Raw genomic sequence first — 20050 nt, 5'->3', positions numbered from 1 at the left:
GGTCCAAGTGCTCTGCCTAGCTGGGAGCTGAACTCGCCAGATCGCTTTGATTCAGTTGTAGTCACAGACTGGTGGGTGGAAATCTCCAGGGCCCTTGTCACATCCAGCCACTGACACTGATGAGGAATCCCATGCCACAGACTTCCAAGATTGACAGCCTATTTCTTGTGACATAATATTATAGAAGTCCAATGGAGAAGTTTGAAGTGTGCAAACCAAGTGGTGCAGGTGACATGCCAGAGGGATGTGATGTCATCCAGAGGGACATGAACATGTTTGAGAACTGGGCCTATGTTGAACTGCACCAGGGTATAGGCAACCTCAAGTATCAACACAGACTTGGGGAATGGTATGATTGAAAGCAGCCCTGCAGAGGAGGAGGACTTGGGGATACTTGGACATGAGCTAGCAATGTGCCCTTGAGGCCCAGAAGGCCTATGGCATTGTGAGCTGCACCAAAAGGATCTGTGGCCAGCAGGGTAAGGGAAGCAATTTTCTGCTCCAGTCTGGTTGTGCTCTAGGGGAGGTCTCTGCTGTGTCCAGCCCTGCAGCCCTCAGCACAAGGACATGAACCTGTTGGAGAGGAGGGCCACAAAAATGATCAGAGAGGTGGAGAACCTCTTCAAGGACAGGCTGGAGAAGGCTCTTGAGAAGACCTCACTGCAAGCTTTCTACTTACAGGAGGCCTATAAGAAAGATGGGGACATGCATTTCAGTAGTGCCTGTTACGAGAGGTAAACTAAAGGGGGCAGATTTGAACAAACACATGAACATTTTTGAGGCTGCTGAAGCACTGGATCAGGTTGCCTTGCAAGATGAAGGCCCCATCCCTGGGTATTTTCAAGGCCAGGTTGGACAGAGCTCTGAGCAACATCATCTAGTTAAAGACATCCCTCATGACTACAAGGAGGTTGGAGTAGATGGCCTTTAAAGATCCCGTCAAACTCTAAGCAGTCTAAAGTTCAGTATTTGTTCAAATACATTACCTGAGCCCTGATGCAGCTGACCTAGTTTTCTTTCCATAGAACCCTGTGGTGCCAAACTTCCTCTATTCTTGCATACTTACAATGTTTCTATAACTTAATTTCTGTGTTATGCATGGATTGATACTAAGAAATACAAGGTAGGATTGTTACTGATCTGTTCGGCATGAACTATTTCTGCAGTTAAGGAAGTTTGCTCTGCAGAAGCTCATTTCTTAAAAATTCTTCACACTTCAGAAGATGTCAGAAGTTATCCTCTGTCCTTCCTTGCTCTAGAATCTTCATTCTTCCCATGGAAACTTCAATAATGTCTTTATACTGAATTAGCAAGAGATTAAATACTCTGGAAGTAATCTGTTTTAAGACAGCACTGCAGAGGAAAGTGTTTTAACATGAGCTTTTCAATATATAAGCCTATGTCACATTCCTCCACTCTGAGACCTCACCTTGAGTACTGCATCTAGTTCTGGAAGATCTATTAGAAGAAAGATATGGACATGTGGGAACATGTCCAGAGAAGGGCCACAAGGATGATCAGGGCTGAAGTATCTCTCCTATGAAGACAGACTGAGAGAATTGAGGCTGTTCATTCTGGTGAAGAGCAGGCTCTGAGGAGACCTCATTGTGGCCTTTCAGTATCTGAAAGGAATAGGAAAGCTGCCTAGGATGTCAGGTCATGATAGGACATGGGGTAATGGATCCAATACAGAGGAGGTTAGATTCAGATTGGAATTTAGGAATAAGTTCTTCACCATGAGGGTGGTGAGACACTGGAACAGTTTGCCCAAGGACATGGTAGAAGCCTCATACCTGGAGGTCTTCAACACCAGGCTGGATGTGGCTCCGAGCAACTTGATCTAGCATGAAGTGCTCCTGCCCATGGCAAGGTGGTTGGAACTAGATGATCACAGTATCACAGTATCATCAAGGTTGGAAGAGACCTCATAGATCATCAAGTCCAATCCTTTACCACAGAGCTCAAGGCTAGACCATGGCACCAAGTGCCACGTCCAATCCTGCCTTGAACAGCTCCAGGGACAGCGACTCCACCACCTCCCCGGGCAGCCCATTCCAGTGTCCAATGACTCTCTCAGTGAAGAACTTTCTCCTCACCTCGAGCCTAAATTTCCCCCAATGTAGCCTGAGGCTGTGTCCTCTTGTTCTGGCGCTGGCCACCTGATAGAAGAGAGCAACCTCCCCCTGGCCACAACCACCCCTCAGGTAGTTGTAGACAGCAATAATGATTCTATGATTCAGGTTTTTGTCTCAGTAACCTTATAAATACAAGTAAACTGCTTTCCTGTAAACGTTTTTCCATACATGATAATAATGTTGTATGTAACTTTTATACACGACCTAAAACTTTGTTACAAGGTAAAGTGTTTTTGGTAAGTTTCTCCAAAGCACTGACAGTTTAAAATTAAAAAAAAAGACAAACCAGGAGTTTTCTTCATAATTTTTAATACTTTTCATTTTCAAATACTGGTTTTAAATTTGTGATTGTAACATGGAAGAGCCAACTTCTTTAAATTTTGAAAACTTATCATTAGGATCATAAAGCTATTATAGAACAGTTACACGCTACGCACTCAAGGTACTCAAAAATATGATTCATGTTTTAAGTCTGTAAATGAACAGTGGCAATTCAAATACAGCGTTTTCTGTACAACTTGACAAAAATACAGGTGGACAATCTGATTAAAGAGAATCTGCACAACTTCAAATTAGCCAGCTCAGCCCAATTAAGTAAAAGGTAATTGCTTTGAAAAAAAGTGCATCACATTTTTCACAGATATATTTGTCTAAATAAGATGTTCAGGTTCTCAGAAAGGATAAAAATGACCTTATCATCCCCATTCACAATAGAAGTTCTATTAGGTCATTTCCTTCAGATCTAGTTTGGCAATGTCTAAATTCTCCAAATGGATGCAGATATTCAGAGAATACTAAAGGAGAAGACTGATGCATTCTCAAGCCTTCAAATTAGTTCAGCTTATAAAAACATCCACTCTAGCATCAGGAGCTGCTTCTGCAAGGACCACCACAACTGTATCCATTAACAGGAAGAACAACTCAGCACACAGATACATGGCAGTGACCAAAAGGAAGGACAGGCTCAAAAGACAGCAAACTTTGTAAAATCATAGAAGCAAGATTCCTTCCATAAGAAGGGATCTAATGGCTGCTCGCACACCGACAATCTGAGAGGCCAAAAGAGAACTGCCCTTTTTTAATTTGTTTGTAAAGAGGTCAATTAACACTGATTTCTCAGTCTTGCAACTCCTTCCATATTAAGAAGCCTCTTACAACTGATTGGGCAGGGCTAGCTGTAGTGAAGTACCAGTGCCTTTATCTAAAAGTAAAATGTATTTTTTTACAAATAGTATCTGTAGTGTAATTTTATTTACAGAATAAATCGCAAAAGTACATCACATTTAGTGCAAATGCAACTAATGATAGAAGTTTATATACTGCTCTGTAAACTTTCCATACCTTTGTAAAATAAAGCTGTCCAATTATTAATAAACTCTCCTGTGTTCCATCCATTGCCAGAAATGGCAAATAAAGAGTTAAACTCTTCATATTTTGGATTTTTAAGTTTGTATCTTTTTTTTTTCCTTTTTTTCCTTTTTTTTTTTTTCTTTTTAAGTATCTTTAAAATTCCCATTAGTGGCTATGGTGGAATGAACCACTGCTTGGCTGATTGTAAAAAGATGAAGTACATTTGAGGTATAAGATTTTTAACACCGCTATATAAAATGCTCACTGGTGATATAGTAAACGTACAAATTTTCATCTTATTTGCCTTACTAGCATTACCATATAGGCACTTCTCTACATATTCAAATTAACAGAATAACTCTGTAATAAGGCATATTCCATGCACACCATTAGAGAAAGGCAAATAAAAATGGGAGAGCTATGGAGCATGAAATATGCATGCATGTGTTATGCACGGTTTTGTCTTTACAAAGAGATGAACAGATAAAGTTTTTCAGCACTGTGCAGATCACATTTAATAATTTAACAAATCCCCATTAAGTTACTGTATTATATTTTCAGGCACCTACCATAGTGTAACAAATAAAACTTGCAGCTTTCTGAAAAATAGTCTGAAGTTTTTTGTTTTTGTTTTCTTTCCTGGAGACACACAGGTTAGTGAAACACTGAGCAGTCTCTACAGAGTTTCCAACTAAGGGACATGAATAAAAGACCTCAAAGTCAGAACCAGTCTGCCACAGTCCTTTCCTAATGAGCATCCCTAGAATCAAAGGCAGGCAAACACCTGACATTTACATTCTCACAGCAACTGAAGGTGACTTTCCAAAAACAACTCTGCATATCCTTACAGCTCCAACGGGTTTCTGATCATGACACAAATCGTCTTCTACATGAACCTCATAGTATGGCTTTATTAAGATGAGGAAAACATGCAGGATCTGAAAATAATGTACTCATCCTCATTCTAGACTGGGAATGTTCTCTTACGTAGTCCAAATTACTTCAATAAATATTACAGTGTACCTTCTCACAGCTTTGGAAAAGCCCTGGACCATCGTGCAAGAAAGCAGTCCATAAACAGCATGGACAGATGACTTCTGGCTTTCAGGCAGTCTCTTGCTCTCTCATACAGAATCTTCGTAGGTATTTCTGGATGATGTTTAATAACAAAAATTCTGTAGCACATATTATATAACTAAAAAATACAATAGAAATATAAAGATATCTGGAAAAAATAAAGCTTTTCACACTCTTACTCCTTCAGAACCAATGATCGTCATAAGAGTAAGACAATAGAAAAGGCAAAGTCATACGGATATTGACAGCCCTCAGTTATCAACTGACAGTTTATGTAACAAGATGATTCATTACAGAAACCAGCAGCAATGAATTATGATTATACAAAGCAAAATGAAACCTGCCAATAAGTCACCTAGGCTTTACTGAAGTCCCCCCCTGCTAAAATACCACGTAGATTTTTGTGCACACAAAGCACGTACAGCATGCCCTGTGTGAGTTTGTCTTTTGCACTTTTTAGACATGCACAAAAACTGCGTGAATATCTCAGTAAGGCAGACAGTGAAACTCTGCAACTTGTTTAGAATTAAAGCAGTAATCCACACTGGTGATTCAAAGTTGTTAAATGTTCTTCCTCTTCTAAAGCAAGCAAATAAAAATAGAGCGATATACATGTTATTGGTACATGTATTTATAGTTACACACTGATTGAACAAGAAAACATTAGCAGGAGAGAGCTAGTGTTAAATATTCAGCCTCATGGTGTTGCAACACTTCACTTCAGTATACAAAGCCTAGAACTTGGGTCGTAAGGAGACTGTAGATCCTTCGTTCCAGCATGGAGTGCTTTATGCATGGTCACTTCTCCAACATGGAATGCTCACCCAGTCTTGTTGTTCTTGCCACTGCAGGTACACAAAGAGAAAAATACAGCATGGAAAAGTCTGCACACTAATAGGAAAACAAGAAGTTGTTAAACACCTGAAACAGTATCAGCACTGCTATTATTATGATGTTGGAGCTATTGGTTCATGACAGCTGCGTTTTCAACGATTCACCTACATCAGTTCTTTAACAATATACAATTAAAATCATAGAATCAGAGGTCTTTTCCAACAAAATAATTATGATCAAATCCAACCATGGACTTACTGTCACCACGCCATTAAGCCATGTCCCAAAGTGCCACATTTATGTATTTAACATCTCTAGGACAGTGACTCTACCACCTCCCTGGGCAGCCAGTTCCAATGCCTGACTACTCTTCTTTATGGAAATACATTTCTTTCCTAATATCCAATCTAAAACTCCCCTGGTACACCTTGAGGACATTTTCCTGTTGTTCTGTCATTTGATACTAGGCTGAGAGATCAAGACCACCTCACCACAATGTCCCTTCAGGAAGCTGTAGAGAGCAGTAAGGTCTCCCCTCAGTGTCCTGTTTTCCAGACAACACAATCCCAGTTCCTTCAGCTGCTCCTCTTAAGACTTTCACTAGAACCATCACCAGCTGGACACACTCTTGCACTTCAATATCCTTCTTGTAGTGAGGGGCCCAAAACTGAGCACAGTACTCAAAGTATGGCCTCACCAGTGTTCAGTACAGGGGTACAATCACTTCTCTGGTCCAGCCAAACACAACTATTCCTGATACAGGCCAGGATGCTTGTGGCCTTCTTGGCCACCTGAGCACACTGCTGGCTCATGTTCAACCAGCTGTAATCCACCACCTCCAGGTCCTTTTCTGTTGGGCAGCCACTCTGCCCCAATGCTGTAGTACTGCAGAGGGTTGCTGTAACTCAAGTGCAGGACCCAGCACTTGTTAAGCCTCATACAATTGACCTCTGCCCATGGATTCAGCCTGTCCAGATTCATCTGAAAAGCCTTCCTACATTTGAGCTGATCAACACTCCCTCTCAAATTGCTGTCATCTGGTGACACACTCAACCCTCTTGTCCAGATCATTGATAAAGATATTAAAGGGAACTGGCTGCAATATTGAGCTCTGGGGAACACCACTTGTGACCAACTACCAACTGCATTCAACTCCATTCACCACGACTCTTTGGGCTTGGCCATCCATCTAGGTTTTTACCCAGTGAAGCTTCCACCCACCTAAGCTACGAGCAGCCAGTTTCCTCAGAAGGATGCTGTAGGAGACAGTGTTAAAGGTTTTACTAAAGTCCATGCAAAAAATATCCACAGCCTTTCCCCTGAGTGGGTCATGTTGTCATAGAAAGAGATCAGGTATGTCAAGCAGAACTTGCCCTTCATATACCCACACTGACTGGGTCAAATTGCTTAGTTGCCCTGCAGATGCTGGCACTCAAGATGATCTGCTGCATGACTTCCCCCAGTGCCTGATCTTGAACAACAGTGAACAAAAGTGACAGCATCCTGACTTTTATGAGAAATAGTGTGACCAGCAGGACCAGGGAAGTGATTGTTCCCATGTACTTCGCACTGGTGAGTTTGCATCACCACTGCCCGGGGAAACTGTTCTACAATTCCATCACCCTCAAAGAACTTCTTCCTAATGTCCAATCTAAATCTGCATTGCTCTAGTTTAAAACCATTTCCCCTCATCCTATAGCTACATGCTCTTGTAAAAACTTCCCTCAGCTTTTTTGAAGGCCCTGTTCAAGTGCTGGAAGGCCACTATAAGGTCTCCCTGGAGTCTTTGCTTCTTTCTTGCTGAAAAACCCTGAAGTCTCTCAGCTTGTTTTCATAGGAGAGGTGCTTCATCCCTTTGACCATTTTTGTAGTCCTCCTCTGGACCCAGGTGCAGAATCTTGCACTTGGGCTTGATGAATGTCATGAAGTTCACTTGGGCCCACTTCACCTTCTACAGGTCCCTCTGGATGACAACCAGTTCCTCTGGCATATCAGCCACACCATTCAGCTTATTGCCATCTGAGCAGCTGAGAATATCATATCATCATAGAGTCAACCAGGTTGGAAGAGACCTCCAAGATCATCCAGTCCAACCTATCCCCCAGCCCTATCCAGTCAACGAGACCACAGCCCCAAGTGCCTCATCCAGGCTGCACTTGATCACACTGTACCACTGATGAGGACATTATACAGCACTAGTCCCCAGCAAAGAACCCAGAGAGACATCACTTGTCACTCATCTCCATCTGGACATCAAACCAGCAACCATTACACACTGGATGCAACTATCCAGCCAGTTCCTTATCCACAGAAGAGTTTACCCATCAAATTCCTATCTCTTCAGCTAAAAGAGAAGGATGTTGTGGGAGACTGTTAAAGGCCTCCTGTTTGTTTCCCATGCTGCGTGCATTAGTGCAGATACACTTAAGTTGGTCTAAAGGTATTCCCACCTTTTTGCAGGGAAAAGTCCTCATTCCTACTTGACTGTTCTCAAGTGGTCACATGGTTATTACTAACTGGTGCTGCCACGTGGGTCTCCATTCCCTACCTCCACTGATATGGTAGATGAAGACCTCCACAGCACACCATCCTTCAACTATTGCTGTGTTGCCCTCAGACTTATTTCTAGCAAGCCCAGTTTTGTGCCCTTCTCCCTTCAAATCTAGTTTGAAATTCTTTCAGTGAACCCTGATAGTTCCTGGGTAGCATCCTTTTTTATCTTTGAGGCAGGTACATCCCATCTGTTGCCAGCAGGTCTGGTGTCCTGTAAATCAATCCATGAATAAAGAATCCAGGATCATGCCAGAGGCATCAGGCCTGGAGCCAGGCCTTGATCTGCTGGCTCTTCCTGTTTAGAAATAGCATACTGAGTCACTGTATCCCGTTAATTCAGAAGGGGCTGCCCTTGCACACCACGCTGGGTCAGAACATGGTGTGGCCATGTGAATCATTATAGAGCTACCTGTTACAGAAGGATCAAATGATTAAAACTTTTGCACTCTGATGTAACTGAATTAAAATACAGAGGTAGCCTGTCATGCATAGAAGAAGTGATAAAAAGTAATTTTCAGATCTTGCTGTAAATTCTAGAGCTGCCAAATATAATGTGATGGCTTGAAATTACAGTTCCACCTAATGAAGTATATAGCAAGAGTCAAACAAAAATGGAGTGAAACCTTACTTAGCACTATGGTCTACATCTGGCCAAGACAGCCCCAAAAGTAATAAAAAAATCCACTTCTGAGGTAATATCATCGTTTAGATTAACATAAAAAAAATTATATTACATAAATTAATTGTAGATTAGCCCAACTATCCACACCATTAAAATAGCTCTACTGACTTCAGAAAGCATCTGTAAATACCTTTTCTTTCTTAGGCTCACTAGAAAGACTAAAAATTAACATGAAAGTCTTGTAAGTACTCTGGTAATTGACACTGGTTTATCAGGAAAGTCCTTTTAATAAACATCTTAGATGAAAGTTTTGGCCTTCATAATATTCTGTCACATATGTGATTAAGTAGAATTTAAGATATCAAAATGTCATAAGGCTCTAAAGAAACTTTAGTATGATTTTTTGTCAGAACAAGTGTAAAATGCCTGTGACAGCTGAGAAAGACACATGATATACTTCATCCTCATATTTCTACAAAACTCAGACATATGCAAAAATTTGCATGACAAACTAGTAGAAATCTACAAAAATGGATACTTGATAACTTGTGCAGCCAATAGTATAAACAAATTATATGAATATTTTTAGAAGTGTATTGCATACATATACTAAAACTGAGCACTGAATTCATATTAATCATAGCAAGACATTTCTAGACTGCACACTTCTGTCCTTAAATTTACAGCAGGACTCAAGAATGAAAAAGAGAATGTATACCTGCTAGTACTAGAATAAAATAGGGTTTCCTGCTGTTTTCTCTTGCACATAAGATGTAAAACGCTTCAGGAATTTGGGATATTCACGTTTTGCCACTGCTCGTAACACCGACGCTGGCGCCCATCCTCCTGGGTTTACTAGAAGTAGGTGGGAAGAAAGACAATGAAATACAGCAGATCTGCTTAAGCGAGGAAAGAACATTTAACTTTATTATTCCTGCAACTACTTCTGAAGTATTAGGCAAGAAAAACGACCAGCAGATTTTTATTTTTTTTTAAACACCCTCACAGCTTGTACTGTAGCACTTTTTAATCTTACTAATCAAGTTCAGTCCAGTCCTGTGATGGACCATTTAGACGTAGTGAGTTTTTGGGGAACGCCCAAAAGATTTTATTCTCTAAAGACTTCCAATATACAACAGAAAGATTCAAGTTACTTATTACTTCAAAGGAAACAGAAGTTAGTCTCATCCTTTCCATAACTGCTCCATGTGTCTGTAGGATTGCTACACTGCCAATGTCTTACAACCTATTTTTAAAGCACTTTAAATAAAATTCGAACTGATTCTAAAATACACTTCAATTCACAGAGCATGTATTTTGGTGAAAAAGCTGCCCCTTCCCACATAATCACAGTTCAGAATTTATCAATGAAAATGTATTTAAGTAATTGGGAAACTTCTAAAAAAGGAAACAAAGCATGTTAATCCAGAGTTTAGTACCAGATAGTACTATCTGTATGGAATTTAATATGGATTACATCACTCCTATGTGGCAAAGATTATGTAATCAATTTGTCAGTCTTCAGTAAGCCCTGACAGGTGGTTAAAAGTAACAGGCAGGTGAGCTACTCCTGAAATGTTATGTACCTGCATGAGAGGAGCTTCATGAGTATACAGCTTTGAAACTACAATACACTGCTAAACACCAAGTACAGTAATAATAGAGTCTGGCTTTGATAACTTTTAAGTCAATATCAAGAATTCTATCAATTAAAAAAAGTAGATGAGTAGATGACATTACACAGCTTGCAGACATCCTCACACAAAATAGATTTGCTCCTTCTTAACGCTGAAGACGAGAGCTGTATCTCTGCTATCAGCAGCCTTTCAGACTAACAAGATGATACAGCAACACATAAAACCCCATTCTATTACTGAAACTAAAGGCTATGCCAAGTCATCCCAGTTGCAGACATTACTTCTGCCCCATTGCTCTGTACTTAGGACTGAACCACACAGCACTTTTTTATTTTTCACTCATTCATGTAGCATATTAATTGAAGTTTTTCTGAACATGAAACCCTAAGGTGTATTGTGAAATATACATTCAACAGAACTGTATCAAGGGTTTATTTTGCAGCATTCAGCTCCCCTGAATTAGCATCTATTGTTAATCTCATATTGAAAAGTCAGACTTACCATTAGCTACATAGGTAATCTTGCATAGGATGTTGTCCCTGCTTATTTCCTTGTTCCCCTCTGGTGGGCTTACTAACGTCTGACAGATCATAGCAATATTTATTTTGGCACGGACACAGCGATTGTTCAGCTGCCGAAAGAATGAAATGTTTGTAAGCCTCAAGCTAATTTGTTCTGGCATATTGACTCCTAACATTTTCATATACTATGAAGTCTAACACACTCCAGAAGCAGTGTTTGAGCATTTGCATTCTAGCATTCCATGGATGGGAAATAAAAGGTACTTGGTATGTAGGGAAAGAGTATTGAATCTCAGGCATTTGCTTCCTTAATATATACAAGTGAATTACTTTAATTATTGTGATGAGTAAATAAGTGTTTAAAGAATAATGTGTTAACATTTACAAGTATTGGTTAGGAACATTGCCCTGTAAGCAGCTATGGCATGACAATCAGCATAGCAACACTCCAAAGAAAACAATCGTTGTTACTGTCAGAACCAAGGCAGAACTGTGCGAGATGGGAGTTAACAGATTCTGTATCTACAATTACACAAGCCTACGTCTGTATCTGACAATACTGAAGAGTTAGTGATTTGGTTGCATACAAAACAACCTCAGCTCTTTAAAATGTTTTCACGTCCCCAGAAACCTTGCTCCTACTCTGTTGTACACCTTAAATCTGCCAACTCCCGAGATAAGGCCAAAAAAAGAGTTTGGCCTTCATCAGGCCATTATATATCACCTCAGAAACTTCACTTTTGTATAACACTTCCACCTCCCTCACGTTAGTACTTCATGTGCATTATGTAACAGAAATGTTATCTTAAAACCAGTAACACGACAGAATGAAAATAATACTTACAGGGGCACTGTCATGTTCCACGGAGAAATTGCACACAATCCACGTTTCAGGATCATTTTCACTGAATGCTGGTATCTTTCTGATGGCAGACAAATACAGCACATCCCTTTGAGAAGCTGGCCACACTCTCTGCAGAGAAACACCTGGATGTAAGCTTATCTGGTTTTGCAAATTGAGCACTTACTATCTTTAGATGAGGGAAAAAAAACAATCCCTAAACCTCCAACCAAAACCAAACAAGAAAGGCAAACCAAGTCAGTCTTGTTATTTAGATGAGAAGGGGAATCATCATAAAGTTACAAGAACAAATGTTGTCCTGGCAATCATACCTCAAAATGCATACGTGGTTATGGCAACTAACTGCAGTCACCTACAGCTTGTATTTTTGCAACAAAACATACAAAACAGTAGTATAGGTTTCTTCCTTGTAGTGAGTGTTGATTTATTGCTTCTGTTTGCTTTAAATGACTCTTGTGTTACTGGCAGCAATATACTTAGAGATTAAAACCAGTCCTTATTTGTTACTACAAGCTCTATCAAACACATGCACAATAAGTCATGCTACCAAATCAAGTTTGAAAAAATCAGTGTTGTTTAACAGAAAATTTGTCCTGAAATGTTGTGCTGAACATACTTTAGATTGTTAAGCTCTTAAAATATTCAGAGTAAGATTAGAACACATGTGTCTCAGACTGTCTCAGTACAGTATGCATATAGCTTAAGTGTAGTTACCTTATGTGTCTGGTAAATGATGATTGCATTATCAGCTAAATTTTCCACAACATGGAAATTTTCAATTGTAGCTAAAAGAGAAGGGGAGGGGAGAAAAGAAAATCCATCAGTAATCAAGCACAGATATTAAGTCAGTGTTATAAACGGTATCTTTGCCAACAAATACTCAAAGCTTAAGAACCAGTTCCTTACTTTCCCAGTCATTACGAACATCAACATTCCAGAAGTAGTGGCAGACTTCATGCCCTGTTACCCCTTTAACAGCATGGGTTGCTTTCAAAGGATCTAAAACTATTCCATTTTCTTCCACTTCTCTTCTGTATACCTATATCCAAATAAAAAGAAATAAACATAAAATAGAAACTGTCAAACTGTTCATGTTTTAACGGTTTAAAATTTCATCAGGTCTTAAAAAATACCTGCTTATCCAGAAAACTCAAACATGTATATTTTGCCATGTCAGTGCTTTCTGGTAACTACCAATGCAGACACACTTACATGGCAATTCACGTTAAAATAACAGCATTTTAAGAATCTCTGTTCCAAACGTTACTGTTTTACTTATCACTGTGTGTAAACACTCAAACAAACACAACATCCAATACAGTAACTTGCTGCTCTATTACATTTTCATACATTGTATTTACGCATAATTTTCATGCCAAAATTTTAAGAAAATGAGAAAGAAATCTGCAAAGACTAAGCTATTGCAAGAGTTACACAGGATTTTGTGGGAGTAAACAGAAGTCACAGCTCTTGTGGACCACAGTCCTAATTCAGAAAATGTTTTTCTGAGAGATTTTCTGAGAGCCCAGCTTCTTGAGTACTCCGAGAGAATCATGGATTCATCTAGATTGGAGAAGACACTCAAGATTGAGACCAGCAGTAAACCTAACACTGCCAAGTCCACCAGATGGAAAGTATGTGTCTTGGCAGCATATCATGTTATGTTAAACAACCCCCTAAATGTTTACCTTCATTTCTCCTTCTTCTACCACTAGCTGCCATTTGGCATCTCCTCCTACATCTTGCAAGGAGTATGTCATATGATTTTGTACCATCTCTTCCACCTTTAAAGGGAAAACAAAGAAGACATTTTAAACTCATTCATTCTATCCATCTTCTCAGGCACAGAGTGTGCAGTATTGGAAGCCACAAGTCATATCCTGTGCAGAACCTGAATTTGGGTGACAAAATTTTCTATTAGAAGGCAAGAACGAGCACATATTTCTGTCCTTCAGAAACAGAAGACAAAATGATGATTCAACTTCCAACTTCATTCTTTGTGGATACTTCTTTGTGAGAGCCCAGTGACTCTACTGCCTCAAAACAAAGCATGCGGCAGGGTGCGGCTGATAGCTCCTAATTACCCTATTGTATCAAACGAGGTGTAACAGTACCTGGTCTGAACAGAGAGGGTGGTGGTTTTGATGGCCTTAACAGCCCTGGAGGAGAGATGCTGGCCAGGCAGAATGGCTTAACAATCAAAGATAATTTCCATGGACTCCTCTTTGTGAGCTGGGAGAGACCACCACTCCCTGCCAAAAAGTTATAAAGGACCACGACTTCCAAGTCCACATATTGTGTTTACTACACAAAACCGTGGAATGTATCCCCACAATCAAGAACTTGGACTATTCCTGTGAAAATTCTTGCTGGATCCAAGGAGTGGTGGTATATACTCTCGACTCTCCTTTTCTCCTTCTCTGTTTCCTCTTTTTTTTCCCCATTTTCCCTCTGCTGTAGTCCATTTCTGAGAGTTTTCACTGGCTCTAATAAATCCAAACTCAGACACTACTTGGTGTCAGTTCACTTTTATTTACTCCAAGGGAACTTTTTTTCCATCTCAGCACGACCTCTCCTGCTGCCCAGAATTGACTCAGGACACTGGATCATGACATTCTTATTCTTCCTTTACACTTCCAAACCATCAAACTCGCTATTTCTACCTCAGGCAGTTTTAGCTTAGCAGTTTAGCTGCAACTTCAGATACCTCTAAATAGAATTACAATGCATTGTATGATATTCACTGAAGAGCAATAGAAAACCTGAACAAGTGTAAGGGTGACTGAGATGAAGACAAACTCTAAAAACCACATTGGCCAGAGCACTAAAGGCAACAGTCATGAACAAAGTATGCCTACTCTGTCACAGTGGCATCTTTGCACAGTTACTAGATAGAAAAAAATTACAGCAATGCTTACACTCAAAAAAAGGGCAATGATATAATGACTCTACTACTATAAAATCATTTTCTAGAAATTAACTAGACTATTAGGTGCTTTCTTAAGTATTTCATACATTTTAATTAAGTTATGTGATTATCTCATTTTATTAATTCCTATGCATGAAAAATGAGCGCTGGGACAGGAATTTTTTTACTATTTTAAATGTACAAGTTTATTCTGTTTCTTTGGTTTCCTAACTCTTTCCAGGTCCCTCAAAAATACAAAACAGAAGCAAAAATGTATGGTACTGATTGCTGCATAATGTTTACAAGTAGTGGAAACACTTTAATAACTTTATTCCTCCCTTAAAACAGCAAAGAACTCTATGAGACTGACACTAGAAGTACCTTTTTTATCTTAAAAAAAAGAAAAGCACTACATAGTTAACTAATCAACACAAAGATTAGTTGAAGTGCACAACTGCAAGATTAGTAGCCTGAACCCATAAGTGATTTTGCACAACTTAGAAAAATACGAAACCTAGTCTGCATAGAAGATAAATATAAAATACATTTGAGCAAATAGTACAGGTGGAAAGCACAATTAAGAGTGCCTAGTGATCTTTTTCTGATATGATAACAGAATTGAAGAATGTTATTTATTTTTAATTTAAAGCACTAATTTTGGTTGTGCTATGCACTCCATGGGCTTTAAGACTCTGAACAAAACCACCCAAATCAAAACAAACCAAACAAACAAACAAGCAAAAAAACCCCACAAACCAAACTAAGCAAAAATCCTCAAAGTACAACATCAAAATAAAACCCTTTGGATGGAATTCTAATATCATATTTTATCTATAGACTTCTCTACAGAATGCAGAATGAAAAAGTTACAGTCCCGTTTCAGTGGTTTTCTTTTGTTTTACTTTGGTTTTTAGTTATAATAAACTAAAGACACACACACAATATTAAGTAGGAAGTTCTTCCCTTCAAAAGCCCTCAGAAGAACTCAACGTCTTTTAAAAATCTCATAGCCCTTTAAAGAAAATTGACCTGCAAATATCCACGGTGTTTGTAGTCCACAACTTCCCACTCACTTGGCAGAGACAAGTTAATGCCATTTTAGAGACACTTAAGAAGCAGCTCCCATCAGAATACAGGTTTATACCTCTCAATCTTAAAAACAAGGCTGCAGGTTTCTACTTGATCTTTTGCCGATACCAAAATACTTTGCATGAAGTCTATAAACAAGTCACATTTATTCAGAATCCAGGTAATGTCTTGAATTTCCTATTAGTAAAGTCTACAGGAGAAAGCCACCAGAAGGTGGCGTGTGGCTTTTCTCTTCATGCCTCTTGTCTTTCACCTGTAATGAAGCTCCAGAGAAGGTGGACTGATCTGTTAATCTGGCAAAACAAACTTTCTAGGGAAAATATTTGTGGAGCAGGGGTACATACGGGGAGAGTAGTTTCCCTCTAATGTAAGACGACCATCACAGGCTGCACTAGTCTGTTAACTTGAAACTGCATTTGAGGACAATTAGTAGTAACTTCTACATAGTAGTAGCCACGCAGTAGCTGAAAAGAGCAATGACTCGACTTCAGTCCCTCTGATCCTGATCCTTAACCACAATTGTCATTGTTGTGGTAAGCACTGGGAGTCTACTTCAGATATTTCAGCAATAAGGAGTTTTCCTTGAACCGTTCAAGTATCCATTGCCTTATAATCGGCTCCTACCTCTGGAATCAATTGTGCTTTCAACTACTTGATTTCCTCCCTCCTTCCAAACAGAAAACAGACATTAACAACTACATTCACTATCTGTAGCCAAATCTATCAATGCTGTTCAATATGACCTGCACGTTTTTAATCTGGGGATAAATGAAAATTTCAGAAATTAATTTACTGCAAAAAGGTAAAAGGTAAGCATGGGAATTTCAGTCCAATAAGCAAGTCCTAAAGTGTTTGAGTCCTGCTCATAAAGCTGGTACTAAGGTCTGCAGATGGCATGATTCCAAGCTCTGTTAAAAGAAAATCCACTCCTTCCTTTAAAAAGCAGGTTGTTTGCAGCATCAGCTAGCTTCAAAAAAATCTCCAAAATAATAGACTGCGGAAGGAAGCTCCATATTCACAATCACAGTAGATCAGAGCAGAAGGAAGCTAATGGCATAAATGCCATGTCTGAATAACCTTTTTTGAGACTAAAGAACAAGTGTGTGAAGTCATCTAATTCTGCATAAAGTTATGATCTTAGAGCAATATTGTACATTACTGAAATATGTCACTATGACTACACTGACATATTCAGGATGTCAGACTTATTTTGTGAAGGGTAAGTGAACATACTCTTCAGTAAAAATTCTCATACCCGATCTTGTCAACATACTTTATGACCTTTCAGTAATAAAAGTAGCTGTGGAAGTAAAAAATGGTAATAGTGAATATCAGCATTTGTTATCTTAATGTCATTACATACAAATGATAAAGGCAGAATTAAAATACTGGATTTAAAAGCAAGAAAAACCTATTCAATGTGAAGCAACGATCATCTCCAGCCCACGCAAAACAGATGTTATTCTACCTTTATTATAATCTGAAATGCAACATTTTTGAATTGTGGGCATTTGTATTAAAGTTACTGCACTAAATTCAACAGTTTCACAAGATTTGGGCCTATGCACAAGTGATAAGCATGCATGCTGGATGTGAAAAGACAACCATTTAGTATAGGAATAGAGAACTCTTTTGTCTCAATGTACTAGTTTAAAACAAGCAGTGATTTAAGTAACAAAAACCCCCAGGTCCTAGAGAAGAGGATGAAAACCAGCAAAGATATGCAACCCCCACTCTGCACATTAATACAGTACCTGGGCGCTGAATCTGTGAACATCATCAGAGGCACTGACTAGATCAATGGAAGACATGGAGGAAGAGCGACTATAGGGCTACCAGAGACAGACAAAGAAAAAACCAAGTAATCAGAACAAAGGCACAACAGAGCATTCAGTACCAACTTGCAAGCACAAGATAATGAAGAAAAGGAAAACAAAAGCACCATAAGCAGCAAGCACAGCAGCGAATGCTGATTTCATGCACCTATTATGTATTATGTTCCCAGTGCAGCCTTAAGAGAAGCTTAGTGTTTCCAGTAACACTAAAAAAGTCAACTGATTCTGATGCGAGACCAGGACTTTTAAAAATGTATACAATCAATCGAGTTTTGGTGAAGCTATCTTAAAAATAAAAGCAGTGAGGCTAGCAAGTTGGGGTTTTTCCTTCATCAACTAACTGGCAAGCTTGATGCAAGTCAGGAGGATTCCAAACAGATAATAAAATCAGTACATTTTGAGCCAAGAGAGAAAATGGTTCTTCTACAATTCTGGCTACTTCTTTTCAAAATGAATAAACCACTGAAAGTTACTAGAAACATCTGAAAAAAAAGTATATCTCACCTACTCATACAAACATTTTCCAGAAATACCACAGATCAGCCCATTATTTAGAAGGGATGATGAGAAATGTCTTACCTTTTGGACAAATCGATGAGTCCCCACAGCAGAATACGCATCTCCAGAAGGTAAGGATGTTTGCCAGTGTAATCTAACCTTTTCACTTTGGGACTGCAACAAAATAAGAATTAGTAGTAGTCAGCTGCTCCTGGAAGGATTGTGAAACAGTGAATTATCCTACAATAACTAACCCCACCCATGAGTCATGACGCTGGAATTCACAGTAAGCCAATGAGTCTGAAGACTGAATTTGTCTATATTACAAGGTGTAGTTCTGAGTTAAACAAATCTTTAGCCCAGAGAAATCACATAATAGCAAAACAGTCACTCTAAAGTTTTACTCTCTGCTAAGAGATTCCAACATATGATAGGTAAACTCTGTGAGGTACTGTATGTCCATTGGAAAGCCTTTTAAATCTTAAACCAAGTCATTGTAATCACTATACTCATAAGCTTGACTACTTTGAAAACAAAGGAAGCACCACTTTGTTATTGCCTATAATTTTATATGCTGCTATATGTTCTCATGTTCTGTATTTCATCATATGCATCTTATCCCTTTTTGATCCACGTTCCTGGAGTTTATTCAAGAATGAGTTAAAGTAGCTAGAGCCTACAGAATCTTTTAATAAAACCCAAACACTAATGGAACTATTTACTTCACGTACTGCTAGAGCTGCAAACTTCAGAGCAATAATTAGGTTTTGATAAATGTCTGCAATGTTTGATGTTAACACACAAATAAGTTTCATGCAGGAAATTTACTTAGGAATTGGAAACCAGAGAGACATTCCACTAACAATACTTATGTAGCCCTTTTCTATATAACTTGTAAAATAATTTTCTCAGTGTTAAGCAACAATATTTAACTGTAAAAATATTATGTAAATTCCAGAATAAAATATCTGGAGCTTCAGAAGAGTCATTCCAGGACTGAATTTCAGTCATAGAAGTTTCCCACAAAGCACCCTTCACTAAGACATTTTTCTAGTATCAGTACCTGTTCTTCCATTTTATCCTGTCTATCAAGAGCAGCTTCAACAGCATCAAAGAATTCTTCTTCATTAATCAGACTATTAGGACCCTCCTAGAACATAAGAAACAAGAGTGGTTCAAAATTTTTGAGGCACAAGAGTTTCACTTCGGTTCAGTATTAGAAATAGATTATTTATATATTAGTCATATAGCTAATGTAAGCAATTATCTTATATAGATCTCAAATATTTTTCCTTATATTTTCAGACAATTCCTCTGAAACACCTGCTTGTTAGAAGAGGTTACTACCTCCAATTACAATTTAATTACTAACAAACAAACAAAACAGGAAACTGAGTAACACTGTCAAGACACTCTGACATCAGATTTAGGTTTTAACTAACATATATCTTCTCTTAAAAATGTTCACAGTGTCTAAGTAAGTTACACATTAACATAATTGTGTGCCTAGACTACTTCCAGATATTCTTAGTGCCTTAGCATTGATTTCAGGTATGTGCTCAAAATATAACAAAACAAAACTATGAGGAACTCTATTGAAAATTCTTGGAAAGAAATGTTGAGTTTTTTTTCACTAAGCAGCAGGTAGATTTAAGTAAATTACAAAAAACTTAAGTCTACCAAGTAAAATGATAATTTGAGGAAAACAGGCTTACTGCTTTTACCATACTCTAAAGCAAGCTGGTCCAGCAAATGTCAACACACTGCTTTACAACAGGGATACCTGGGAGAAGCAGCTGGGTTCATAACCAGATAAACAAGTCCAACCTCCTATCCACCTGTTTCTTCTACAGTGTATGCCTCAGTGAAAGAGAACCTAAGTTAAGTATCTTTTAACTGTCTCAACCTAAAAGTGCTATTTCTCCGGCAATTATGTGAGATTAGAAACACGTTTGATGAATGTACATGAAAGGTCCAAGTTCAAAAAAAACCTACAGAAACTGCATCACAGGTGCATTAGCTTACACTGTCCTTCAGAAAGCTGGTTTAATACGCATTTTAGAAATCGAGTACCTCAGTGAGGACAAAGCTGCTGAAAAATGCCTTCTGACAGATTAAAGGAATCTAAA

The 20050-nt window shown here is 38.7% G+C and overlaps 1 protein-coding gene across 2 annotated transcripts in view; it reads right to left on the bottom strand.

Annotated features, from left to right (window-relative positions):
* Positions 1-2427: 2427 nt before the first annotated feature.
* CERT1 (ceramide transporter 1) overlaps positions 2428-20050 on the bottom strand; it is an 81165-nt gene continuing 63542 nt past the window's right edge. The window contains exons 9-18 of one of the 2 annotated variants that reach the window (XM_064176284.1): positions 18985-19071; positions 18003-18095; positions 17343-17420; positions 13280-13375; positions 12498-12630; positions 12306-12376; positions 11574-11702; positions 10710-10839; positions 9290-9426; positions 2428-5407 (exon numbers count right to left, since the gene is read on the bottom strand). In XM_064176284.1, coding sequence (XP_064032354.1) covers positions 9299-9426; positions 10710-10839; positions 11574-11702; positions 12306-12376; positions 12498-12630; positions 13280-13375; positions 17343-17420; positions 18003-18095; positions 18985-19071 — 945 coding nt within the window. In that variant the 3' untranslated portion in view covers positions 2428-5407; positions 9290-9298. The remainder of the gene's footprint in view (positions 5408-9289; positions 9427-10709; positions 10840-11573; positions 11703-12305; positions 12377-12497; positions 12631-13279; positions 13376-17342; positions 17421-18002; positions 18096-18984; positions 19072-20050) is intronic. The other variant, XM_064176285.1, reaches the window with a different exon arrangement.

The sequence above is a fragment of the Pogoniulus pusillus genome, chromosome Z (assembly GCF_015220805.1).
Source record: "Pogoniulus pusillus isolate bPogPus1 chromosome Z, bPogPus1.pri, whole genome shotgun sequence".
NCBI classification, from domain to species: domain Eukaryota; kingdom Metazoa; phylum Chordata; class Aves; order Piciformes; family Lybiidae; genus Pogoniulus; species Pogoniulus pusillus.
This window is presented reverse-complemented; position numbering and strand designations above follow the sequence as displayed.